The sequence below is a fragment of the Enhydra lutris genome, unplaced genomic scaffold, assembly GCF_002288905.1.
Source record: "Enhydra lutris kenyoni isolate GAN:26980312 unplaced genomic scaffold, ASM228890v2 scaffoldscaffold46, whole genome shotgun sequence".
Classification (NCBI taxonomy): Eukaryota; Metazoa; Chordata; class Mammalia; order Carnivora; family Mustelidae; genus Enhydra; species Enhydra lutris.
In genome coordinates this window covers 5,232,433-5,258,599 of record NW_019154130.1, presented here as the reverse complement: position 1 = coordinate 5,258,599, position 26,167 = coordinate 5,232,433, and the positions used below count along the sequence as shown (strand labels likewise).

The following is a 26,167-nucleotide window of genomic DNA, read 5'->3' as shown; positions in this document are numbered from 1 at the left end:
TTGCGAGATAAAACTGAGCTGCTATATTTTGTCATCGGCATTCTTCTGTCTTAAGAATGGTACTGTTGGGGCGCCTGGGTGGCTCAGTGGGTTGAAGCCTCTGCCTTCGGCTCAGGTCACGATCCCAGGGTCCTGGGATCGAGCCCCACATCGGGCTCTCTGCTCAACAGGGAGCCTGCTTCCTCCCTCTCTCTCTGCCTGCCTCTCTGCCTACTTGTGATCTCTGTCAAATAAATAAATAAAATCTTTAAAAAAAAAAAAGAATGGTACTGTAACTCCCCCACCAGAAATTATCTCAGCCATGGGAAGAGACTGGTGTAAGGGTGCTTTCAGAATTGGTAGACAGATCTTCTAAAGAGAAACAGAAATACCCCTAAAGAAAGAAATTCTGAATCCATATGTAAACACTGACAACAGTTTTACCTTAAAAGTTGTAGTAGAAAAGCCTGGTATTCGGAAGCTTTGTGGGGTAAGGTTTGTTCAGATGAAACCAGACGCATTAATCAGGACCACAGCAGACAAGGTAGGTTAAGAACCAGAGTGGTCTTTGAGAGGAGTTTATCAGATGAGGAGGGCACTTCAGTCAGTCCCATAAAGGATGATTTCTGGGTTCTCAGCCAAGTGCACACTTAGGACATCTAACAAAAAAAATAATTTGAGCCCACAGTAAGTACTGCTTTGCTGGCCACTGGAGACACAACAGTGAGCAAAGCAGACTGAATCCTTGTTTACAGTGAAGGAGACAGACCTTAATTAAATAATCACAAATAGGTCATGAAAAACTGGTTAAGTGCTATGAAATAAAGCTCGGAGCTACTGTGACAACATACATCAGGGGCATAGGTCAAAGGCGGAGGCTTCAGGGAAGGCTTCCCTGAACTAAAAGCTGAAAGATAAGTAGATGCTAACCAGCAAACAGGAAGAGGAAGAGCATTCCTCAGAATGGTAACAGCATACGCAAAGGCCCTGAGGTGGAAAGGAGCATGATACATTTTCAGACCTGATGGATGAGGATGGCGCAAGATGAAGCTGGACAGAGAGGTTGAGGCCAGTGATACACGTCAGCGAGGCAGTGTGGGCATGGCAGCTCCATCATCTAGTTAACCCAATGACGTAAATACTGTTCATCTTTCTTGGGTTTTCCTTTAAATGAGGTGTTCATAACCCAAATCCTCTGCCTTTGTAATAGCCTTTGGGAAGCATGAAACAGCCCCGGAGATAGACCAAAATGGCACCCTGATTCTGATGACATGGAGAATCTCAGCCCACCAGTGACAGAGTCAGTGCTAGAACTGGATCTCCTGCCTGGAGGTGGTACCAGCAGTGAACCTGGACAAATTCAGAGTGGGGAAGCTTACGTCCTCGTGTCCCGGCTGCTCGTTTTATAAAACTAAGCCATGTGTTGAAGTGTACTAAATTACAGCAGGTTATTTACTCACTTTTTCAACCTTGCATTTCACACATTTATTGAACATTGCTAATGTGCCAGGCACTCTGCTAGGCACGGAGATCATAAAACGGAGTAAGATGGTGTGGTCCTTGCCTCCAGGGGCTCAAAAGCTTCCATACAAGCAGATGCGTTCTAAGTCACTAGGGATATTTTAGCCAAGTGCTCTCGGACCCCAATAATCAACTATTATTAAAAAGAGAGGTAGTTGGTTGCTAATGTTAAGTCACCGGGGCAGATGTTCTCAACCCAGAGAGGTCGTTGCCTGGTTTGAATGAAGGTGCTGTGTTAAGTATGAAGTTCATGGGATAACTTGGTTTTGTTCAATATGGAAAAAGAGTCTGAGAAACAGCTGGTCTGGAGCCACCAAGCCACAGCTCTTGACCCGGGGGGCTGGGGATTAAAAATGAAACAATATATATGAAGGACTTAGCTCAGTGTCTGGCAAATAATAAGCAATCGATAAACATTAGCCATTGTTATTCTGGTAGAGAGATCTTTCGGGGATTGGAATTAGGTATAGCATGGTTAATTTCTTTTTGGTAGAGTCAAAAGAACCTGGTCAGATACAGCTTTTCAAGTATCCAGTGTCCATCTGGGGGCAAGACGAGATTAATCCATGAAGTTACAGAAGGGGAGACCATCTTCAGGCATCACACTTCCTCTTCAAGGGGGGTCTTTAGTACATGTATTGGGCAATTTCACACCTATATTTTGAGAGAAAAACTGAGGACAGCAAAAAAAATTATTTGATAGCATACATTTGGGAGAACTGTGATTATATATATATGTATATAAATATATAATATATAAAATATATAAAAATATATTTATATTTATAAATATAAAAAATATATAAAACATTATGTATTCTTTTCTTTTACTTCAGTCTTGTGACGGATAATTTAAAAAGGAAACCAATAATAACAATGTTTTTTAAAGACTCCCACGACCTCCTGCGGCGTCGTTAACGATACGCTTTGATGGCCCAGCCCTGTGTTGTGTTCAGCTGTGTGTGCAGGTTGTCCGGGCCCTGCCTGTCCTCTTTCCCCTCGCAGTGCCTCGGCTCTGGCAAGGTGTCCGCATGCGGAGCCTGCAGCCTCCGAAGATTCATCCCACCGCCCCGCGTGGAAGAGAGCTGCTGTTAGGTTAGAGATGCGCAAAGGGGACGGCTTACTTGTATTCATTTTCACACATAAACTAAGACTAAAAAGGAAAAAAAAAAAAGTCTAGTTGTGATTCTATTGTTCAAATTCATTGAGGCCAAGTTTTCTCCAGTTAGCCAGATCCTCCTCTGGTGTAGAAAGGACTTCGTGCGTCCGGGGTGTGGAGGTGGGCAAGAGACTTGGCCCAGGGAGGTAGGCAGAGGTGTGGAGGGGCTGGGAACCTCGGCCGGGGCTCCGCCCAGCGAGGGGCGGGCCCGGGGCGGGGGCGGGGCGGCCGAGGGGGAGGTTCCCCCCCGCCCCCGCGCGCAGGGGCGGGGCGGCCGGGCGCTGTGCGGCGGCCTCGCGGTGCCTAGGCTGGGGCGGGCAGCGGTGACGCTCAGTCGCGCGGAGCCGAGCCGGGAGCGCGAGCGGCTGCGGCAAGATGAACAGCATCAAGAGCGTGCCGGCGCGGGTGCTGAGCCGCAGGCCCGGCCATAGCCTGGAGGCCGAGCGCGAGCAGTTCGACAAGACCCAGGCGAGCGGCGGGGCCGCGGGCGGGCGGGGGGCGCCCCTCGGGGCCTGGCCGGCGCCCGCCTCCTCGGCTCCTGGGCTCCGGCCGCCACCGGCCACCTTGCGCCCGGGCCGCCGCCCCCCCGAGCCGCCCCGCGCGCAGGTGAACCGGAAGAGCGCGCGCGGGTGACGGGACCGAGAGGCCGCCGGGGGACTGAGGTGGCGGGGTGCCGGGGTGTGGGGGGAGGCGGGTGGCTTGGGAACGAGGCGACGGGCGACCCAGGTGGAGGGGACCGAGGTGACCCGGGAGCGAGGTGGAGGGGGAGCGAAGGTGGCCGGGAGGCCGAGGTGGATGGCGACCCAGGAGGAGGGGGCTGAGGTCGCCGGGAGGGGGCGAGGTGGCGGGCGACCCAGGCGGAGGGGACAGAGGTGGCCCGGGAGCGAGGTGGCGGGCGACCCAGGTGCGGGGCGGGGGAGGATGCAGTGATGAGCCAGGTGGGGTCAGGTGTGCCCGGGCCTAGGTGCGCCTCCCGGCGGGGCCTGCCTAGATTCCTCTGTCCCGGCCGCGCCGTCCCTCCCCGGCCCGAGCAGCCGGGCTCCTGCCACCACCTTCCAGGCCCTGCGAAAAACGCTCCCACCTCGGGGAAGCAGAGCGTTTCCTTGAAGGAAACTCCCAGTTTCCTCTTCGCCGGAGCTGTTTTCCAGGGCCGCACAATATCTTATTATACGCCGGGCGAAAAGTTTCACGTATGTAGCCAGACTCGTTTGCCTGAGCGCTGGCCCACGTATAAATAGGTTCACACCCCCTTATTAAACACGGGCGCTTGACAGACAGAAACTTCCTCGGGCTCCCTTCCTGCGCTTCCCACGCGCCTATCCTGGGAAGGTTATTTTGAAAATTCAGCAATGGCGCGGGTGTGTGTTGGTGCATGTGTTCCTGCCGAGAACACAGATCACAGTCGCCGCTCTGCCTCTAGTTTTCTGTTCCTTTTTATTTTACAACTATTAAGGTGTTCGTCTGCCTGGGGGGAGGGGAGAGCGCGCTCGGTTGTTTGCCAGAGTAGGTCACCCAAGACCGAAATAGCAGAACAATTTTACTTTAGAAATAAAGGAAGCCGAAAGGACCCCTCCTGTCTGAAGCGGAATGGTGGTGACATTTGTGGCGGCTTGCTGTAGCAAGTTCCTTCCCACCTGTCACTGCCCATAGCAGTGACTTCCGCGGTTGCTTTCAAACTGAGTTATCTACAATAGCTTTCATTTTGAAATAAGGAAAACTCAAGGGGACCTCTTAACCTTTGTACTTACCATTAGCAGTGAAAACGAAAATGAAATTTTGGAACACCGGGGCTTTATGAAAGCCAAGGGTTGGAACCAACCCACCTGAAAATTATTAATTTGTCCTCGTGATCCTCCTCATCTGGCCTATTTTCAGCTTGGATAGCCCATCATCAAAACAAATGTGGCATTTAATTTAAAGGCATTAATACATAATTAATTGTGGCAGGAGATTGCAAGGATGGAGAGGAAAATTTAGTTGGCAGAGAGAATCTGGGTGTTGTCAGAGCTTTATTCACTGTTTTTAGGGGGGGGTGTGTCCCTCCCCCCCCCCCCCCCCCCGCTTTTGAGGAGGTATAAAGAGGTCTGATTGATACATAGAGATGAAATTTAAAGGGCCCGTTTCACTAATCTTACTGTTCTATTATAAATCAAGGGCGACCTTCTTTAATATGAAAGACAAAGTATCTCTGATCTAGATCCATACATTTTAGTGGTTGGTTTGGTAAACAAACAGGTGTGGGGTTTTTTTTTTTTTGCTTGGTTTTGTTTTTCTAGTTGGGTTTTTCTACAGGGCTCAGAGGGTTACTTGATAATGAATAACTTTGTAACAGGTGAATCTCATAGGATTTACCATCCCTAACCGTCCCCCCCTTTTTTCTGGATAGATGGGGTTTGGGTTCAGCCTCTAGATTTGCTTGTCTTCAGAATGACTTATTGAGGGATGGAGGATAAAGATTTTGTACATCGTTAATATTTAATTAGCTCGCTCCCAGAAATATCTAGTGAGTTGCCAGTGAGGTCGCATTGGTGGAAAGGACCCAGAGAGCTGAGGCTGCTACTTACAGAAAATAGCACATCCAATTCTCGGACCCATCTTCCCTTCGGAATACACTGCTTCTGTCTTCACGTTGACTACTGTGCCCTGTGTTGCAGGCGGTGCACTTTGGCTTGCTTTAGAACTTGTCCTTGGTATCATTCAGCCTCGCCTTTCTCCTTGGGCTCCTGGATCCAGAGCTGGGGGAGTTGGGGGGGGGGAATACTTCCACATTAGTTTTCTCGGCAGGCCACACCCCGTTTTTGCAAAGGTCCATTCCTTACCCCAGTCAGGAGTGCTAAGGGAGAGCAGTCACGCTTCCTTTGTGTAACCGGTCCTTGGGATGGTTGCATGGTGTGTTTGTGTAATCCCAGAGGGGGCCTCTGGAAAGTTGGTCTGTTCTTCCCCACGACTTTGGTCCTTTTGGTGATAAAACCCCTTTTCAAAATGGAGATGACACAGTAGTGTTGACTTTTCATTGTTGTAACATTCTGAGTACAGAATGCTGTAGAATACATTATATTTGCATTTTGAACCCAAAACTAGCCATACCGTTAAAAAAAAGATGGTGTGTCATGGGAATGGCTTACAGGCAGGTGGACCTGAGTGCTGCTAGCCTGTGCCCTTGGGCAAGTTGCTTAACTCCTGAGTCTGTTTCCTCACCTGTAAAAACAGAGATTCATTCCACCTGCCCCCAATGGCTGCTCTGAGGTACAGAGAAACACTGTGTGACAGGCGGGCCCTCAAAGATGGCCCCATCCTAATTCCTGGAACCTGTGAATACTTTATCATACTTGGTAAGAAAATGCCAATCAGCTGACCTTAAAATAGGCCGATTCTCCTGGAAACGTCAGGTGGGCCCAGTGTATTCCTAGGGCCTTTAACCTGTGGTGAGGTCAGAGGAGTGGTCTGCAAGGAGGAACTGGCTTTGAGGTGGGAAAAGGGGCCCTTCAGCAAAGAAGGTGGACGTCCCGTAGACGGTGGAGAAGGCAAGGAATGGAGTTGTCCGTGGAGCCTCTAGAAAGACATGACGCACTGCTGGCACCTCCGGAAGACCGGTCTTGGGCTTCTGATCTCCGAACCGTAAGGTGATCGCAGTGTGTGTTGGTTGAAGGTGCTCAGTTTGAGGTGAGCTGTTGCAGCGGTCCTAGGCGGCTGATACACCCAGAGTACAAAACGCCCGGTCCGGTGCTCTGTGCTCTGCAGGTAGCCAGCCGTCGCTCTCCCTTCTTCCCCACCCCCCACAAGCTTTACCATCTGAGAGCTCTTTCCAGACTTCAACTAGAGCAGAGACCATCTTTGAGGCATATCACAGATGAGGACTCAGCAGATAGGAGTCGTGGAAATGCTGAATGTCAGACTTGCTTTTTCCTTATCTAGGAGTATTTGTGCTTCTCCGGCTCGGTTTCCTCTGCAAGATAGAGACACCGAACCCGAAAGCTTTTTTTTTTTTTTTTCAGGCCAGGACAGAGAGGGGGCTGCGCTGCTCAGGGAGCCAAGCCCAGTGGGCGGGCGCTCATTAGAGAGGCGAGACTACCCAGGTGTTAGGGGTTTTCCATTGAGGAGGACCCCCCCCCCCCCCCGTGCAGGGGTGAGGAGGGCAGAGCAGGTCGAAAACAGTTCATAGGGCCCGTTTTCCCGGTCAGTGACCCATCCCTTCAGCACCCTCCGGGGAATCGATATGTTCTGAAGAGTAATGTTTTTTGACGTCCGGGACTTGTCAGCGCTGGCTCACGTTAGAGCGACACTGGCCCGTAGAAACGGAACACACGGCTCATGTGTAATTTGAGATTTCCCTGTAGCCACAGGGCAAACACGCAGACACAGGTGGGGGTCATCCTAACCATGTATTTTGCTGACCCCAGCGTTCCCAAATTCTAACCCTTCAGTATGTAATCGCTGCAAAAATTAGTAATGGGATCTTCTACGTTTTTTTCCTCCTGAGTCTTCCATGTGTCATGTGTTTAACAAGCGTACATCTGTCTGGGCTCACGCATCAGGTGCGCGGAGCCCCGTGGCCCGCCTGGTGATAGAATCACCTGGGGGGTGTCTTTAACGTGTCCGAGTGAAGGTGCTGGAGATTAGGAGTGATTGGGCCTAGATAAGCCCCAGGCAGTGGTTTTTTGTTTGTTTTGTTGTTTGAGTCCCCTAACCAGGGAGTCTCCTTGAAGGCGCCCCACAGGACACAAACGTGTGTTTGGGACCTTGAGTTTGGGTTTGAGAACCATTCCCCCAAATTCAGTATTCCTTCCGACTCCCATATGTGACGTGCTGGCCCTTCTGCCCTGACTTCCTGTCCCGCGGGTGCCCGTCACCCTGTCCACAGAGTCTCCTCTGACCGGGTTTACCTACACCCACCTTTGTGTCTTCATTATTCCCTATAAACGCCGTGGTGTTCTAACACTCCCCAAGTCACCGACCCTTTCTGGGCATCCTGTAAATGTTTACCAAAAAAATTTCCCCTGGCCTCCGAGTTTGGGAAGAGACTGAAACCATGTGGTGGGCAGAGAGCACTCCCCACCCCCCAACCCCACTGGGTCCCCCCATGGTTGTGTGGGAGGGCATGAGGTCCCCACATTCAGGCATGGTACCTGGCACCTGGTACAGACCGGTTGGCTGAAGAACAGAGGTGAGCCAAGGCCCGAGTCACCTGGGGTGGGTCCTGGGTGGTGAGCTGTGCCCTTTCCACCGTGGTCACCGCCGTTTCCTGCCAGGGCACCAGACGCCCTTCACTTGGTGATGCCCAAGCAGGTGGCTGACTTCCTAACTCCCCAAGCCACCAGAATCCCCCAGAATCTTCCTCTGCTCTCTGGGTGTCAGGTGGCCGGTCGGCCTGGGTGGGGCTGGGGCTGCCAGTCCTGCCCTTCCCATCCTTGGTGTACGCTTGCCCCCCGGCACGTTCCTGAGGGTCGTTGGTTGCATGGCTGGCCTGGTGCTTTGGGCTGTGCCACAGGAAGGTAGAGACCACTCTTGTCCTCTCCAGGAGTTTCCGTCTCCATGAAGGAGATGAGAGAGGGGTGAGGGGGCCAGGGGTGCTGTGGCGGAGGAGGTCAGAGCCAGACTCCTGGGGAGGGGCTGTGAGGTTTTGCGGGACCGCCTAGTGCGGAGGAAACACTGGGTGTCGTTAGCTGTTGCCTTGTGTACGGAAAAGCAGGTTGGACGGAAAGAAATCGAAATCCTGTCCCTGTTGGATTCTGTCCCTGTGCGCCTAGTTTAGCTGTCTGTAAAGGGGAAGAAAGGGCGGTCTGGGAGAGAAGCAGGAAAGTGGGGGGACATCCCCTTCCTGGGAGGAGGAGCCCACAGGAGCTCATGCTCTCCAAGCACTCCCCCTTCTCCAGGGCTGCAGGCCCCTGCTTCCAGGGACACCCTAGGGAGGTTGGGGGGAAGCCAGCAGGTCACTTCTTGTCCCCAGCCCAGTGTCCCAGCCAGCCCCAGGCGGGTCCAGTTGTGAATGAAACCCAACTGGGCGCTCATTTGCTCCTTCCCACAGCTCGCAGTGGAAACTCTGGAGTCTAGGCCTGTTGGCCGAGGCTCAGGGAAACCCAGTCTGCTAACCTGAGACACTTGGCCCGAAGAGTAGAGATGCCTCTGCCAGCCGGGCCTCACTGTTGGCGGTGCCCTTCCCCTCCACTTGACTTCCAGGTGGACTCAGGTATCACCTCGTTTGTGAAGGCATCATCCCTTTCCCCCCGGTACACGGCAGCTGGTCCATTAGATGTGGCCATCTATGCGCTTGCGCATGGGGAAGGATGGCATTGCTTCTCGCTCTGAATCCCGAAGTCCTACTCCCTGAACCCCGAGATCCTCAGGATCTTGTTGGTCCTTCTGGTGCCTTAGCCCCTCGGAGCACATGGCTCGGGGGACACACTTTGTGGATGCCTTAGGGCTCGCGGCTCTCCCTCCTTGGACACAGCCACCTGGTGAGGCCTGGGAGACCCCCCCCCCCCACCAGCACCCACTGCAGAGAAGACTGAGCTCGTGAACAGAAGTTCAGGCCAGGCAGGATTGGTTTGTTTCTCTTTTTGAAATAATCACAATCCTCAGGCGGCAGTAGGTCCGTCTGCCCCGGGGGTGACTCAGCCCCTGACTTGTGGGACAGACAGGTCTGTGGAGTGATATCACCAGAGGGCCCCACTGGCTCCCTGTCTGTCCAGAAGCAGCCTGTGGAGGCGGGACTCGGGGGTGCGTCATCTTTGTCTCCGTGTGTCACCTGCAGAGGCCCGGGGAGAAGTGGCTTTGGGTCCGGCTGCCACGCGTTAGCTGCATCCTGGGGAAAGGCGGGATCCTTCCCTGGCTCCCGCCTGCCCTGCCACTGGACGGGGTGTAGGCGTCGACCAGTCCCCCCAGTTTCATAAACAGGATGGTGGCGGAGCCCAGGCTGAGTGTGGACTGGGGCGCACGCGTGGGGAGAGACGGCTGTGGAAGGAATTGGGGTAGGACCAGCCCTGCTCCGCTGACTTCCCGTCTGCGGAATCCGGGAGCTGCAGGGCACCTCCCCGCTTTGCATGTGACCGCATCCCAGCACCTCCTCAGCTTTAGAAATCCTGTGTTTGCTTCCAGCAGGGGCTGGCGAGATGGCAGCCGCTTTTGAGCGAGGTCTCTCTGTCCTTCACACATTGCTTTGGAAACGCTGCCTGTCGCTGTACCTCGGCTCTTTGAAGGACGTTTTTGTCCCCGTTGGGTGCCTCTGTTAAGTGTCCTGATAACGGCACAAGGAAGCTTAAGTCTGATTCACTTCAGGATTTTCAGAATAAAAAAATGTTTTATAGTTGCTTTTACTAGGTAACTAGTGGTTAAATTATTAGCTGGAAAAAAAGACACTCACGGCCTTGAATTTAACCAGAACGTATGTGTGAAAGAGCTTTTGTTCATTCAAGTGTTCACTCTGACTCATCCAATAAAGATTTATTGACTGCCAGGCACAGTTTGGGGACTGGAGACGCAGTGGGGAGCAGAAGACTCATAGGGTCCCTTGTACTGCGCACATCTGTTTGGGGGTCAAAGGTAGAAGCCGAGAGTAAGTGGCAAACAGATGGTTTTGGATCCTAAACGTTCTGGGAGGAGTGAACAGAGGATGCTCTCCGTCCTCCTGGGCGGGTGGGAAGACCCTCCGGGAGGGAACATTTCAGTTCAGAGCTGGGTGATGGGAGATGTGCCTGGAGGTGGGACCTGACTTGCCCTGTGAGGAAGGAAAGGGAGGAACATGTGGCTGGAACCCAGCGAGGTGTTGTGGACACGCGGCGTGCATGTTTGCGTTCTGGAGGACCCAGGGTTTTTCATTCCTGCTTCCCACACGAGGAAGCCTCTGTCTGGAAGGGGGAAGTTTCTGCAGCAGAGGCCGCCCGTGATCCGGGACGAGGCGCCTGGTGTCCGCAGGCTGGCGTGTGTGCTGTAACCTCGCTGATGGGGGATGGGTGAGAGGACCTGTCCTTGAGCCCCCGTGCAGGGACTCCTAACAGAGGGGTTTTTCGAATGTCTGGTCACCCAGAGGACAGCCGCTCACTTAGCTCCTTGCCAAGGGCTGTGGGTTTCCAGAACCATATACCGGGTGTTGGTGAGCATTGGGCTGAGAACCAGTGACTCCATGAGATGCCCATACTCTCGCTCTGTCCTCTCTGTCCTCCTCCCCCCTGCCCTGCCTGACTATGGGGCTCTTCCCAAACTTCCCAGGGCCCCCTTTGCTTTCTGTGAAGGCCCATGGCCGCCGGGGCAGGCACTGTGTTGCAGTGAGCAGCTGCCAAAGGCAACTTCCAGACTTGGTCGTCCGGCTTCGCTGACCAGGCCTGCGCCCTGAGGCCCTGCTCCTGCAGTCTGCACGGGGCACCCAGCCTCTTGGGTACCACCTGCTGTGGATCCAGCTGGGCCCGGCTGCCCTACGGGCCTTCTCTAGCCCACATCGGCACCTGCTGGGATGCCTTCAGGTGTGTGTCCCTGCCAGTTGCTCCTCCGGGGACGGTGCCATTGGTGGCTCTGGCCAGCCTGGTCCTTGGATGGTCTCCTCATGCTTCACTTTTCCTGGCTGCAGGACAGAAGCTGCCCTGGGAGAGAGCCAGGGTAAGTGGAGATGAAGGTCAGTCCAGAGTTGGATGCCCTTGTTCAGGGGAGTGGGGAGCCATGCCGAGGCCCATGAGCTTTGCCTCGCTGCCCCGGTGCTGTTCTTACCTGAGGTCAGAACGAATCCCTGATCCACAATGTGCTTCCTGACCTGGAGCCGGGCCAGGTCCTCCTGGAGCGGGGGCGGCCGAGGGGCTGATGGGTTCCTGCGGCAGGGCAAAGGAGGATGACCCAGCCTCCCTCCTCCCGGCCCCAGTGGTGGCGGAGAGGATGGCGTCCTGCGCAGGGCAGCTTCCCTGTCCTCGTGCTTGGGGGAGGGTGGAGTCAATATGCAAAGCACTTAGACCGGTGTCTGAGGGAGCAAGGCCTTGGTCAGCGTTTCATCATTATGACCTTGGGCGAGTGATTACCTTCCCTGAGCCTCCATTTCCTCATCTGCCTCCCCCTAGGGAGACTTTGGGGATTAAATGAGCAGTAGTGATGGAGTGCTTGACGTGCTGCTTGACCCGTGGCTGAACTTGATAGAAATCCTTTTATAATCAGGTTATGGAGCCCCGTTTGCCGCGGTTGTGGCTCGAAGCTTCCCCGTGCCTCCAATTCGGATGGTGTCTCCAGACCCTGCTGGAGCCTTCCATCCCTTGGCCTCTGGCCAACCCCAGCGCCTTTCTCACCTCTGTCCTTCAGAAAGTCAGGCCACTCCCCATCCGGGCACCGGGTGAAACAAAGTACAGACTCTTGGAGGTAGGGAGGTGGCTGCCCAGGGCCTGGGGTGTGGCCTTGTCGGCTTTTTCCAGTGCAGAAGGGGCGGCAGTGGCCCAAATGCCGTGAAGTGGTTTATTGTCTCACGCTCGCCACGTAGAGACCCGTCTCTGCAGACCCTCTGGCTCACATCGAAGTCCCCCTGGGCATTTCTGGGGTCTCACAGCTGCCCTGGCACTCCCCATTGTTGTTCTTGTCCTGTTTTCCTGCAGCGGGAGGAGCTGCCCCCCCCATCCTGACCATGGGAAGGTCCAGTGGGAACTGCCTCCCCTCTTCCCCAGGAGTCCCAAACTGGTCACCACCTGTCCTTCCTCCCACCCAGGACCCTTCTCTCCAGCTCTGGGTTTTCCACCCAGACACACAGGCCCGTCATCAGTCCATTCCACTCAGAGCTGCCTCTCTCCCTAGCGACTGAGCCTGCCAGCGGGGAGGGATTAATGGGCTGTTGTCAGAGCTGCTGGGGTAGTTCTGGCCTGGGGAGCTGTCCCAGGGCAGAAAGAAGCCTTTTTTCAGTCCGGCAGGCTGGAAAGCACCCTGATGGTGGTACTGGGCTCCCCTCTGACTCCCCCTTATCCTTCAGTAATGCCCCTGCCCCCGCCAGCCACCTGTCAGCCTGTTGTAAGGGCACCATGCTGTGTGGACCCAATCTGTGTTGCTGACTATCAGAGCTGCCTCAAGACTGTCCACTCTCAGTGCCGAGCTGTGTCACAGTCGCCCAGCATCGGTTCATCCCAGCACCAAAGAGAAGAACACTGACGCTCTCCCCACTCCTGCAGCCCACTCAGGACAAGCTAGAGCGTCCCCGGGGCCTGACATCCCCTCCTGGGACGAGGCTTGGCTGCCGAGCCTGGTAGGAAGAGCAGGGCCCTGTGGAGTGTGCACAGACGCCCTGTGTGTGAACACTGTGCCTCCTTGTGAGGCTTCCCGACCCACACATCTGCTGCCCTGCACACAACGGGGCCGTGTTCCCGCCCCAGGGGGGACCCTGTTCCTGCAGCCATCACGGGGAGCAGGCAGCCCGGGGAGGAAGGAGCTGCTGCTCAGATCCTGCCACAGACCCAAGTCCCCACATCTCACTGGGGCCCCGGAGCCTGCTCTCCATGTGCCAGGCACCATTTAGGGGCTGCGGGGTACAGCAGCTACCGGAGTCACCAGGGCCCTTCCCCCACGTTGTTGACCTTGGGGGTAGGGTGGATGACAGAACAGGGGCTGCCAAGTTGCCAAGTCCACGGAGAAGTTTTAATCAGGGAAGACTGCTCTAGGGTGGTAGCAGAGAGGGGGCCGAGGAGCAGAGACCCAGAGGGGGTAGCGGGGGAGGGGGCCGGTGCTTCTCTGCCTTTGGACCAGCGATGAAGTAGAGGCTGTGTTTAGTGACCTGTAGGTAAGGCTGGGGGCGGATGGCCTCACCCAGGCACCCCACCTTCAGCTCGGCCACACACTCTTGGCTCCTGCTGCCAGAGCTGCTTGTGGCCTCCTTCCTGCGCTCTCCTCTCGGCCTCCTCCCTGCTCAGAGGAAAAGGCGCCTTCCCCGCCACTCCCCTCCCTCCCTTACTGGGCCCTAGCCAGCCCATTCCTTTAGGGTGTGTCTTTGCATCTGCTCTCCAGCGGCAAGGCCCCGGAGGAGGAAGGGGGGCCTCCAGGAGGCAGAGCAGTAAATACCGAACCCCCTTGCTGGGGTCCGCTGCAGGACTCAGGCAGAAGACACCGCATGGGCCTCCCCATCCTGTTCTGCATGGGTAGCTTGGGCTCTTCTCTCGCCCGGAATCTTCCGGATCAGGCTGGACCAGGTGGCCGTCATCAGAAGAGCCAGCTCAGGTGTCAGGGCAGCTGGGGGATGGAGTTACATACCCCAGAGACAGTTCTCTCTGGCTGCTGGCTGCGGGGGAGGCCTGGCCCCCTCTGCCTGCCCCTCCCGGCTCTGTGCCTGCAGGGAAGGGAGTTGCCTGGGGCGCCGACGGCAGACTCGCTAATGACAGCAGTCTGCCGGACCTGGCCTAGCCCTTAGGAGCTGCTAGGACAGGACACCTAACCTCTCTGTACCTCGGTTTTCTCATCAGGAGAGTGGGCTTGTGGCCACTTCCTAGGGCTGCTGCTGGGGGCGTGTTGCCTGTGCCTGGCACGGGGTAGTCACCCAGGAAATGACAGTTGGGGATCATCACCGTCATCACTGCTGTTGGGGATGAGCTCTGCCCGCCAGGGGCGTGGTTATTACAGGGGGTGGGGACAAGTGAGGTCTGGGCTCCACCCCTCTCCCGCGGCTGCTCAGGGAGGCTGTGCTGGCGGAGGGTTGGCAAACATGGCCAAGGGAGCCTCCCTTGCTGAGCCTTCGGGAATAAAGAAGCCAGAGCCTGTCTGAGGTTCTCTGTGGACCGTGGGATGGGATGGCAGGAGTGGCCCCCAGGGGTCCGCTGTGGGGTCTGCTGCAGCCCCGGTACTCCTGTATCCCTGCGATGGGGCTACTGTGGGCGAGTGGGGGCGGAGGGGAGGGGGCGCTGTGCGGGGTTCCGAAGCCGCATGTCTGCTCAGAGAGGACTGCTTTCACTCCTGTAGGGTTGCTTTCTTCCTGACAGAGGAAGTCTCCCAGCCTTGCCAAGTAGCCCCAAGGTCGGCTCATAGTAGACCTGTTCGTGAGTGACATTGCCTCCTCACCAGGCCGGGCAGTTACACTGTGTAGGTGCTGGGGGCAGATTGCATGGCGGCTTCCAGGCTAAGAAGAGAGCATCAGGGCTGCTCCTTGGGGCTCCCTCTGCCCTGCCCCCTCCCCACTCCTGCCCCAGTCGGGCCAACATACACATGCGTGCTGTTGACCAGGCCCTGACCTGTAGGCTGGGGTCCTGGGCTGCAGGGTGGGTGCACACGGCACCCCCGACCCTTGCTCAGCCTGTCGCAGGTGTTGCATGGCCAGGGGGGCAGGCTGGGGTGGGCCCCAGTGATAGGACCCATGGGGGATGGGAGTGCCGGCTGGGCTGGAATTGCGTCTGCCTTTGCCAAGAACCTACTCTCCCTTCCACCAGTGGCCCGGGCAGCTCCCCTCCATCCACACAGGCTTGTGTCCCCGCCCCATGCCAGGCAGGTGCCCAGAGGCTTATCTGCTTGCCCACAGGTGGAGAAATAAAATAAAAATAAAAAAATAAAAACACAGCCTCGGGTCAGCCCAGGGCCGGCTCTGGTTCCTGGGTGAGTAGGGCCAGAGAGGGCAGTGGGCGCCGGGGACCTTTGGCGAGGGAGCAGCCCCATCCAGGAAGCCATTTAGCTGAGGGGGAGGAGACGGGACCCGGCAGGTGGAGGTGGGTGAGGACCTCTGCTGGGAATGAGTTGGCTGCCTGCTCAGGGCCCAGGTGGGGCCTGTAAGTATGGTAGTGGATGCCCCCGCTTCCCGCCGCCCCCAGTCGGGCCTCCGTCGCTGTCTGCTTCAGGGCGCGTGCTGAGTCCTCACCCAGGAGGGAGGTGGCCTGTGTGGCAGACGGGCCGCAGGACTTGGGTTTGGCCTGGTTCTCCATGGGGTGGTTATGTGGCCTTGCCCCCCAGTAATGTGGGGGGTGGGAGTCTGACACCTGTCTTCATGGAGTGTCCTAAGGGCTCGGGAGGGACCGGGTGGAGGCTGACTGGATGCTGCCCTGGGGCCGCAAGGGGTGGGGGGCGCTCACCTTCTGGGAGGAGCTAAACGCACGCAGGTGCCCTCCCAAGTGAGCCTCCTGCGGCTACCAGCTGGCTTCTGTCCTTGCTTCCCAGCCCCCTGGAGGCTCCTAATGGCTTTTTGGCACCAGCTCTTGGCTCCCTTTGAGCTGCACATAACAAATGAAAGAAAAGTCTTCCGGGGAGCCTGGGTGGCTCAGTCGGTTAAATGTCCGCCTTCAGCTCAGGTCATGATCCAGGGGTCCTGGGATCGAGTCTGTGCTCCTTGCTCAGCCGGGAGCCTGCTTCTCCCTCTCCCTCTGCCCCTCCCCCTGCTTATACTCATTCTTTCTCAGTAAATACATAAGTTCACAAAAATAAGTCTTCTGAGCTCTGGTTACCTTAGGTTGAGAGAATGGCCATTTCCTCTGCTTTCCACTGGCCGAAGAATCTGTCCTATGTGCCTTCTGGGGAAGTCATCCTGGTGGGTCTCTGACCTCTGCCTCCTCTGTCCCCTCCCAGGCCATCAGCATCAGCAAAGCCATCAACACCCAGGAGGCCCCCGTGAAGGAGAAGCATGCCCGGCGTATCCTTCCCTGCCTCCAGCGGCCGTTGTCCCTCTGGCCGGGGGAGGGGCGGACAGTGTGAGGCAGGCGTGGGTCCACCCTGCATGGTCTCTGGACTTGGTGGGAAGTGAGTTGGGGGCAGGGGGCGCTGCCGGTGGCCGGCCCCCAGAGCTTTGTCTGGTGTGCTCTCGTGGAGACAGAGGCCTGGACCAGACTTGCTCTGCTTCCTGCACATTCTGAATCCCATCTGGGAAACACCATTTATCGTGGGCTGTAGGGCCTGGTTAAATTCCTGAGGCTTGACCTTGCCCATTTTCTTGACCTTGGCAGAAAACCATAGCTTTCGGTGAACTCTGGCAGACACGCAAAGAGGCAGATGTGGGGAGAAGCTGCCGAGTGGCTGTGGTGAGGGGCTAGCCTTCCTCCTGCATCACCGAGCTGTGCTCGCTGGGCATCCCCCAGCCTTCCCCACACTTGAGTCTCTGCCTCCTGCACTTGACCTTAACCCTGGTAGGCATCATTCTGGGCACTCACCATGAGAAGGGGGCCTTCACCTTCTGGTCCTACGCCATTGGTCTGCCACTCCCCAGTAGCTCCATCCTCAGCTGGAAGTTCTGCCACGTCCTCCACAAGGTGCTCCGAGACGGACACCCGAATGTGAGTAGCCACTGTCCGCTGGTCCCGGGGCGGTGGGGCGCGGGGGTCAGGTCTCCTGGGCCCCCCATCTGCTGCTGCCTGAACAGGCCGGCACTCCAGGGAGGCGGAACAGTGTCCCTTTGAAGGCCCGTCCTTCCCCGCTCTCAGAGGGCCAGCTAGCATGGGGTGGGGGGGTTCCTCTGTCGGGACCCCGCCCGTGCAGGACTGGCCTCCTCCTCCCTCGTGCCGCAGGTGCTGCAAGACTGCCAGCGTCATCGGAGCAACATTCGGGAGATCGGCGATCTGTGGGTAGGTGGGGGAGCGCGCGGGGGCCTGAGCACCTTCCCTGGGGCACCGTCCAGAGAGTCCGGCCTCCATCCTGCTTGGGGTTCCGTCCCCTGCACGTGGGGCCAAGCGAATGGACGCTCCCCGCAGATGGGCGTCCCTTCCCTCCTGTCCCTTGAGCGGCAGTTACGGTGCCCCTGGGGCGACCGTGTGAAAGGGAAATGTCGTAGGGGGAGCCTCGCCTACCTGCCGGGCCCTCCTGCCACACACACACACTCACCAGCCCTGCGGCCCCCCGGAGCTGGGAAATGTGGCGACGCCCGAGTCTGAGTGTCTGACTGGCGGTTACGGCCAGCGCCGGGGGTGCAGACTCCTTGTCCCCCACCAAGACTGGCTGTGTTAGAGTCTCAGGATTGGGAATTGGGTTCAGAAAAACCCCCAGGAGAGTCCTCACAGTAACTGAGAGCCCAGGAGCTCGCACCGTAAGATCCACTCCCAGACCCTCAGGGAATCGGGACCGGGTGTGAATGGCCATGTTCCATGATGTCCCTTGAGGTAAAGAAAACAGTGTCTGTGGTGCTGTTTGCGGACACGGGCCCAGCCGGTGTGAACACAGGAAACACGGTGTGGGAGGTGACGGGGAGGCAGCCGGGAGGATATGTGCATGGCCCCGGCAGAATGGGCCTCCCTGACCGCCACCAGTGTTTTAATGAAGTGTCCCAGCTCAGAGCTGGCCTGCTGCCCTGGACAGAGAGCCCTCCTCAACGAGAGTTTCTTTGGCAAGAAGGACTAGGAGTAAGATTTCTTAAAAAAATTAAAGAGCTGGAGACAAAGAGGAGGGTCGGTGGAGGTCCTTAGGCGGGGCGGGCCGTACCCGCGCGGGCATGTCCCGTCTGTGCGGTGGGTGAAGGAAGGACACCAAGCCGGCTCCCTTTCCCCTCCCACCTCCACAGTCTCGCTTGCCCCAAAGCGTGTCCAGGTCCTGTAGGATTTGTGGGCACATTCTGGGGGCAACAGGGCCTCACCCTGGCTTCCTCCCTCTGCAGGGACATTTGCATGACCGCTACGGGCAGCTGGTGAATGTTTACACTAAACTCCTGCTGACCAAAATCTCCTTCCACCTCAAGGTAGTTTCCTCGGGAGTTGTGGGGCTGGAGGGGGGGACCCTGGGCTTTGATCTCTGAGATGTCCCTGGAAGCAGGATCCCCTACATCCCGGTCTTGACCTGAGGAGAAACATGGGGTGCCCGGGGTGCCGCGAGAGTCCGCACACCTTGGGGCATTTCCCACCGATGCTGGAGGTGTCAGCCTTGCCCTGGGCTCTGGACAGTCTCCTGCCCTGGCTGGACGGCCCCTGCTTCCCTTCCTGGTCTCCCCAGTCACCCACGGCCCAGGGTGCCCTCAGCCAGTGCCCAGGGCAGATGGGGACCTCTCCGGCCTCCTGTCCTCGGAAGCCAGAACCAGCTCTGGGCTGGGCTCTGCCTGGGCCTCACCTGAGTGGGGTGTCCTCTTTGTAGCACCCCCAGTTTCCCGCAGGCCTGGAGGTGACAGACGAGGTGCTGGAGAAGACAGCTGGGACTGACGTTAACAACATGTGAGTCCCACGGGTGGGTGCTCCGCAGTGGGCAGCTGGGGCAGGGGTCCCGAGCCTCGGAGCTCTGAGGCTGAACCAGAGGCCTGGGGTTTCCTTGGAATCGGGCGTCCTGGGCTGAGGGATGGCTGTCCCTGCAGAGGTGTGTGGGTCAACTGTGCTCCCTCCTCCCACCTGGGGGGGCGGGTTTCATGGGGCGAGTCCCCAGCCCCTCCGTTCAGGCCCCCACTTTCCCCTTTGTAGCTTCCAGCTCACCGTGGAGATGTTTGACTATATGGACTGCGAGCTGCGGCTTTCTGAATCAGGTACGCCAGGCGAGGGGCACGCCCAGCCCGCCCAGGTCCAGTGTGCTTGCTCAGGGCCCACAGCCGGATGAGAACTGAGCCCCGCCAACTAGCCGTGCCCTAGGCTGGCCGCGCCCCTGCCAGGAGTGCGTAACGGGGCCCCCAGGAGCCCCCAGGACACAGAGGCAGTCAGTGCCCCTGCAGGGTGCGAGGCCCCAGGGTGTGTCTGGGTCACGTCACAGTGTGGCTTCCAGTTCCTGAGCCAGGCTCCCCCCTTCCCCCGGCCTCTGGCATCTGCAGAACCCACCCAGGAGAGAGCTGCTTTGGGTCATCTTGCCTGTTTGCTGCTATAAAAGGGCTGTGAGTCATGTCGGACTTCCCAGCCCAGGGACCCAGCCAGCGGACAGGAAACCTCCGAGGGCTCCCCCTCTCAGGGCCACAGACGCAGTTGTTCTGGGCGGCAGCGTCAGGATGGCCTGTTGGGTGACTCAGGGCTCTTTGTAGGAGAAGGAGGAGCACATGCCTTTTTAAGGGAAAATCAGGACTTAGAGATGGGTCTGGGCTCAGAGCTGCACCCAGGGGAGCCCAGGTCCTGCCGGGGAGCATGGCTGCCAGCCCGTGAGCGGCAGAGATGGGCCGTGCCTCTCACAGCCGTCCCCATGAGGGAAGGTAGAGAAAACCCCCAGGCAGGTCCCCCACCCCTGGGGACACTGATGTCTTGAGGAAGCTCCAAGGAAAGGGGTACCCCTAGTAGTCCACCGGCCGGCGTCTCCCCCAGGAAAGGGTGCCAGGGCGTTCCCCACCATGCCGTTTTAACGGAACCATCCTGAATGCCCCTCAGTGGAGAAATGGATGGCTTTGTCCTTATACGAACCCGAAATGGTATTTCAGGTGTGTCTCGGTTTTTACGGGAACGTGTATGTGACTTGACACACGAAGGTTTAGGAAGGAGAAGGACTGTCCTTCGCTGGTTGAAGAACTCCTCCCTTCCCTCCCGGGCATTCTTGTGTCACTGTGGAGGTTTGCAAATGGTCCCACTCTAGGCCAGGTGGGCAGAGGACCCCAGAGCTTGGGGCCCAGCATTCTGGAAGAGTCCTGGTGTCTGTGTCGTGTGTGGGCCTCCCTGGTGTGTGGTCTCTCCATTGTTGTTTCTCTCTGGGCTCTGGCGAAGAGACCGAGTGCGGTGGGGGCAGCTTCGTGTTTGTCCCTTTCCCTCCCACTTGGCTGATGCAATGAAAAGCTTGATTGTCCCGGGACGGGGGAGACTGACCCTGGGTGCAAATGAGGTTTTGGGGTCACTTGGGGTTTGTGGAACTGACCTCTCTCTCGACTGCCGTTAAGAGGAGGCACTTGGCCGTACAGCCTTCAGCCGCCTCCTTTCCCTGACCTTGAGGCCCATGGGCACACGATCACCTGAGTCCCCCGTCGCCCAAGCCCCTTGGCTAGGACACGCTATGTCGGCGCTGTCGGGGACATGCCAGCCACGCTGTGTTCTGTTTGCTCAAAGCTGCTGTCGCCCTAGGCAGTGGGGGCTCTGGGGCTCCCTCCGGGGCGGCCACAGCACCAGGGGCTCCCATACTAGCAGTGGAGAGCGTTTTGGTGTCCAAGGACCCCGGGCAGAGCCGTCCTGCCCAGCCAGGACTGGCGTGGCAGGAACCCGGGCTGCCGCCCGCCGGGTGGTTCTGACGATGCGCGGAGACGATGGCGTGCGGCCCGCACTCTGCCGCCGTTTCCACCGTGGCCGTCCCGGCATCTGCACGGCTCCCCACGCGCACGCTCCTCCCTCCACCTCTGTTGGCAGTGTTCCGGCAGCTCAACACGGCCATTGCTGTGTCCCAGATGTCCTCGGGCCAGTGCCGCCTGGCGCCCCTCATCCAGGTCATCCAGGACTGCAGCCACCTCTACCACTACACCGTGAAGCTCCTGTTCAAGCTGCACGCCTGTGAGTCCCCCCCGCCCCCCCGCAGCCGACCGGGAGCCTCCCCTGCCCCCCAGGTTCAGCCAGGGGCACACAGGGCTGCGCTTGGGCAGCTTAGGCAGCGGACGTGTATTGCAGCAGAGACGAAAATCGAGACATGTTAGACATATTTACTAATTAAGTGTAGCAATAATACATTCATTATCCGTGAACAGAACAGCACAGCTGTGACAGGAAATCACTGTTTTCCAGCACAAGGATTTAGCGCAGAGAGGGGCGCGCTTCTCCGCAGGGGCGGCCGCAAGTGGTGCCGCACGTCCTCTGGGGGCTGGCGTGGCAGGCCCAAGGGGGCCCGTGTCTCCCGCTTCATGTTCATAGGGGCTTGGCCCGGGTGGACCCTCCGAGGTGGTCTCGGTCCCCACATCCCACTCAGAACCCCCGGCCCCGGGGGTGTGAGCTCTCGGCGCGCTCTCCGCCCAGGCTCGAGTCCCGAAGCGACCCTGCGGCGCGCCCGCCGGCCAGCCCGGTCAGAATGCCGACGGTCACGCGCCCCTTGCCTCTGTCGGAGTTCACGTTCCTCTCTGCCGGGTTCTAGAAGGTGGCGGAACAGGGTGGGCACGGGAACAGGGGGTCGAGGGGAAGTCCCGTCAAACATCACTGCCCTCAGGTCTCCCGGCTGACACCCTGCAAGGCCACAGGGACCGGTTCCACGAGCAGTTTCACAGGTACAGCCCGGGCAGGGGGAGGCTCTGGGGCCTCGGGAGTCGGGGCTGCCCAGCCAGGCCTGGCTCCACCGTGACCTCCCTTCCCCTGCCTCACAGCCTCAGAAACTTCTTCCGCAGAGCCTCGGACATGCTCTACTTCAAGCGGCTCATCCAGATCCCGCGGCTGCCTGAGGTACCCGCGCTCCCCCAGGCTGCAGCCTTGCTCCCTCCCTGGGCGCTCGGAGGACCCCGGGTACCTGGTGGGGCCCCGTGGGCTCTGGGGACAACCGAGGGGGCTTTCTGCGGGGCCTCCTGCGGGGCTGCGAGCAGCTCCCGCACATCGACCCCCCACACACCAGGGACCGCCCAACTTCCTGCGGGCCTCGGCCCTGGCTGAGCACATCAAGCCGGTGGTGGTGATCCCCGAGGAGGCCCCCGAGGACGAGGAGCCGGAGAATCTCATCGAGATCAGCATGGGGCCCCCGGCTGGGGAGCCTGCGGTGAGGCCCCCTCTGTCTAATGCCCTCTGCCCCTGCCCTTGCCTCCCCTGGCCTGGTGGGCCTCGGGGGCTGGCAGTGCGTCACCGTGTTTGTGTGGCAGGTGGTGGCTGACCTCTTCGACCAGACGTTTGGACCCCCCAATGGCTCCTTGAAGGACGATCGGTGAGGGCCCTGGCGCCGCCTGCGGTGGGGGCCCGGCGGGGTCAGGGCTGAGCTTGAAGGCCGTCTGTCCCCAGGGACGTGCAGATCGAGAGCCTGAAGAGGGAGGTGGAGATGCTCCGCGGGGAGCTGGAGAAGATCAAGCTGGAGGTGAGCGCGCGGCTGGCGGTGTGCCCCCCCTTCCCTGCCCCCGCCGGCAGCGCCCCCACGAGGCCGGCCCTCTGCTGTGCAGGCCCAGCGCTACGTCTCGCAGCTGAAGGGCCAGGTGAACGCGTTGGAGGCCGAGCTGGAGGAGCAGCGGAAGCAGAAGCAGAAGGCGCTGGTGGACAACGAGCAGCTCCGCCACGAGCTGGCCCAGCTGCGGGCCGCCCAGCGGGAAGGCGAGCGCAACCAGGGCCTGCGCGAGGAGGCCGAGAGTGCGTGAGCGGCGCGGGGCTCGGGGCGCCGGCGGGGGGCGGCGGGGGGGCGGGGACCACAGCCTCTCGTGTCCCCTGCAGAGAAGGCCAGCACCATCGAGGCGCGCTACCACAAGCTCAAGGAGAAGCACAGCGAGCTCATCGGCACGCACGCCGAGCTGCTCAGGAAGGTCGGTGGGGGCGTGGGCGGGGCGGGTCACAGGACTGCGTGCGGCCCCCAGCGGTGCCCGAGCAGGCGTCTGTCCCCTGCCCCTGCAGAACGCGGACACGGCCAAGCAGCTGACGGTGACGCAGCAGAGCCAGGAGGAGGTGGCACGGGTGAAGGAGCAGCTGGCTTTCCAGATGGAGCAAGTGAAACGGGAGTCAGAGATGAAGGTGTGCGCGTGTGTGAGCAGGCGCCCCCCGCCCCCCATCACCCCCATGCGCCCCCCATCACCCCCATGCGCCCCCCTGCCCCCCGTGACCCGCTGTTCTGTCCCAGCTGGAGGAGCAGAGTGACCTGCTGGAGAAGCTCAAGGAGGAGCTGGAGGCCAAGGCCAGAGAGCTGGTGCGCGCGCAGGAGGCGCTGACCCGCACGGAGCAGGTATGGCTGCTGGCGGGGGGGCCTGGCGGGAGCCGGCAAGACAGGGTTAGGGTCCTCCTTCCCGTGAACGGGGCCCTTGGCAGTCGTGGGGTGCAGCTCTGACCCAGCCCCGGGGGCACGCAGGAGTTCTCCGCCTGGGAGAGCCGTCTGTGGGGACGCGGGGCAGGGGAGCCCCGGGAGCCCCGCCCACGTGCCGGTGCTCGCAGAGCGGGTCGGAGCTGAGCTCGAGGCTGGACGCGCTGAGCGCGGAGAAGGCGGCTCTGAGCAGCGTAGTGCGGCAGCGGGACGCGGACCTGCAGGCGGCCCAGGGCCTGGCGCGCGAGAAGGAGGCGGCGCTGAGCCGGGAGCAGCAGCGCAGCGCGCAGGAGACGGCTCAGCTGCGGGGACAGCTGGCGGATAAGGTAACGGCGCCCCTGAACTGCGGGGCTGAGGCCCCTCCGCCGGCTCCTGTCCCGCCCCTCCAGCAGGGGAGGGCACCGGTCCGTGGGTCCGCGGGTCCGCGGGTCCACCTGTCGTTGCAGAGCGCTCTGACTGCTCCACAAGGAAACTCTTGCCCGGAAGCAGTTAGTCCCCACCCGCCTGTGCCAGCCCTGCCCGGGTGCGCGCTGCCCTGCTGTCTCCAGAATGACCCATCCCAGACCTCACGCACAGATGCGCCCCCACAGTGGGGCCGGTCCCTCGCGCTGAGCACTGTTTGCCAGGTTCCCCCGAGAGTCGTGGCGCAGTAACATCCACCCCGGGGACAGACCGCATGCTGTCTGTCCATCCGTTGAGTATCTGGCTTGTTTCTGCTCTTTGGCTGTTGGTGATGTCACCAGGCTGTACTGTTCCCTTCCCGCTGGGAACGTGCGGTTTTCCATTTCCCTGTGTCCCTTGCAGCACGCGCTGCTCTGGTCTTCACTTTGGTGGCCCTAGCACTGTCCCTAAGGCTCAGTAACTGAATATCTTTGGTGTGTTCGTTGCCTTTTGTGTATCTTGGAAGAATGGTTTGTTCAGACCCTTTGCCTCTTTTTTTTTTTTTTTTTTTTTTTTATTTTTTTTTTTTACAGAGAGAAATCACAAGTAGGCAGAGAGGCAGGCAGAGAGAGAGGAGGAAGCAGGCTCCCCGCGGAGCAGAGTGCCCGATGCGGGGCTCCATCCCAGGACCCTGAGATCATGACCCGAGCCGAAGGCAGAGGCTTTAACCCAATGAGCCACCCAGGCGCCCCCTTTTGCCTCTTTTTTAATTGGGGCGTCTGTCCGTCTACTGCTGAGCTGTCCGTCCGGCTCCCGCAGGAGCCGCCCCAGCGCTGGGCCGAGCGTTGGCTCTCTGCAGGCCTCCCTCCCCAGGGCCGTCTGCCCGCACCCTGCCTGCTGCGTGGCGCACACCCTGCAGCGGGGGCTCTGAGCGGCCTCCCCCTCTGGCTCCAGGAAAGTCAGGAGCAGGAGCTGCAGCGGAGGCTCCTGGATGAGCAGTTCGCGGTGCTGCGGGGCACTGCGGCCGAGGCCGAGCGGATCCTGCAGGACGCCGTGGCCAAGCTGGATGACCCTCTGCACCTGCGCTGCACCAGCTCGCCAGGTGGGGCCGCGGGGCTGCCCTTGGGGCCGCCTTCCTTGCCTGGAAGGATGCTCGGCGACCCTGAGAGGCGAGAAGCAGAGCAGCAGGGCAGTGGGGGGCCCCAGGCAGGCTCTGCCCCTTATCGCTTCCCCTCTGCTTGCAGACTACCTGGTGAGCCGGGCCCAGGCCGCCCTGGACGCCGTGAGTGCCCTAGAGAAGGGCCATGCCCAGTACCTGGTCTCCAGGTCAGGTAAGCGTGGTGGTAGAGGACAGAGGTGGACAGAGGCTGCTGGCCCGGTGTGCCCATTCTGCTGGCCGCAGCTGCCCCTGCCACTGGGGAGTTTTCCAGAACCATGCCCCCACCGCGCCCACCAGGAGCCCGTCCTGCCCGCTCTACTGGCCTGGGGTCACTCGGCTGTGGCTGCTGTCTAGCTGCTTGACCTTGGTCCCTCCGAGCCTGCCTTGTCACATCCATAAACTGGGGGCCCTGGCGCCTGGTGGGCTTTGGGGCCGAAGACCCAAGCAGCCCGCCATGGGGTCCAGTCCCAGCTTCGCTCCACGGCGGTGGCATTAGCGTTTTGTCTCCCCTCCCCCAGACGCCTCTGTGCTGGTGGCAGCCCTGACCCAGTTCTCCTACCTGGCTGCGGACACCATTGTCAACGGCAGTGCCACCTCCCACCTGGCCCCTACTGACCCTGCAGACCGTAAGTGGGCCCCCCGGGACGTGGGGGCCTTCCCGGGGGTCCTGGCGTCAGACCCAGCGCAGGGGCTGCTACCAGGGCTCCCCAGTGCGGGCCCTGACGGACCTCTCTCCGCAGGCCTGGTGGACACGTGCAGGGAGTGCGGGGCCCGCGCTCTGGAGCTCCTGGGGCAGCTGCAGGAGCAGCAGACTCTGCACCAGGCCCAGCCGAGCCTGGTGCGACGCCCCCTGCAGGGCATCCTGCAGCTGGGCCAGGTGAGGGCTGCAGCCATGGCCCTGGGCCTGGGCTGGGGCCCCGATTTCCCTGCACTTCCCTTTAGTTTTGGTGCTCGTATGCAGAGCCGGCCGCTGGGGGACACCGGGCACGGACAGCGTCCCCGCCTCCCAGCCCGCTGCTGCCCCAGCCTCTTCCGGACTCCTCCGTGGGGCCTGCCCCCTTGACTCCTCCGCGCTCTCTTCCTCAGGAGCTGAAGCCCAAGAGCCTGGATGTGCGTCAGGAGGAGCTTGGGGCCATGGTGGACAAGGAGATGGCGGCCACGTCTACGGCCATCGAAGATGCTGTGCGGAGGATTGAGGTGACGCCTGGGGTGCAGGGGCTCCTCTGGGTCCTGCAGGAGCCTTGGGGGCTGGGCTGGGCTGAACGCAGGCTCTGCCCACCTCCGCGCCC

The 26,167-nt window shown here is 59.5% G+C and overlaps 1 protein-coding gene across 2 annotated transcripts in view; it reads left to right on the top strand.

Moving 5' to 3' along the window:
* The first annotated feature begins 2,953 nt into the window (after positions 1-2,953).
* Positions 2,954-26,167, top strand: part of LOC111156550 (huntingtin interacting protein 1 related) — a 29,217-nt gene continuing 6,003 nt past the window's right edge. For both annotated transcript variants that reach the window (XM_022517525.1, XM_022517526.1), the window contains exons 1-23: positions 2,954-3,127; positions 16,145-16,208; positions 16,703-16,845; positions 17,077-17,133; positions 18,156-18,236; positions 18,626-18,702; positions 18,943-19,004; positions 20,785-20,925; positions 21,569-21,626; positions 21,723-21,798; positions 21,965-22,105; positions 22,206-22,267; positions 22,342-22,414; positions 22,497-22,680; positions 22,762-22,850; positions 22,939-23,055; positions 23,162-23,263; positions 23,470-23,664; positions 24,674-24,821; positions 24,964-25,050; positions 25,397-25,504; positions 25,619-25,755; positions 25,965-26,075. In XM_022517525.1, coding sequence (XP_022373233.1) covers positions 3,035-3,127; positions 16,145-16,208; positions 16,703-16,845; positions 17,077-17,133; positions 18,156-18,236; positions 18,626-18,702; positions 18,943-19,004; positions 20,785-20,925; positions 21,569-21,626; positions 21,723-21,798; positions 21,965-22,105; positions 22,206-22,267; positions 22,342-22,414; positions 22,497-22,680; positions 22,762-22,850; positions 22,939-23,055; positions 23,162-23,263; positions 23,470-23,664; positions 24,674-24,821; positions 24,964-25,050; positions 25,397-25,504; positions 25,619-25,755; positions 25,965-26,075 — 2,406 coding nt within the window. In that variant the 5' untranslated portion in view covers positions 2,954-3,034. The remainder of the gene's footprint in view (positions 3,128-16,144; positions 16,209-16,702; positions 16,846-17,076; positions 17,134-18,155; positions 18,237-18,625; positions 18,703-18,942; positions 19,005-20,784; positions 20,926-21,568; positions 21,627-21,722; positions 21,799-21,964; positions 22,106-22,205; positions 22,268-22,341; positions 22,415-22,496; positions 22,681-22,761; positions 22,851-22,938; positions 23,056-23,161; positions 23,264-23,469; positions 23,665-24,673; positions 24,822-24,963; positions 25,051-25,396; positions 25,505-25,618; positions 25,756-25,964; positions 26,076-26,167) is intronic.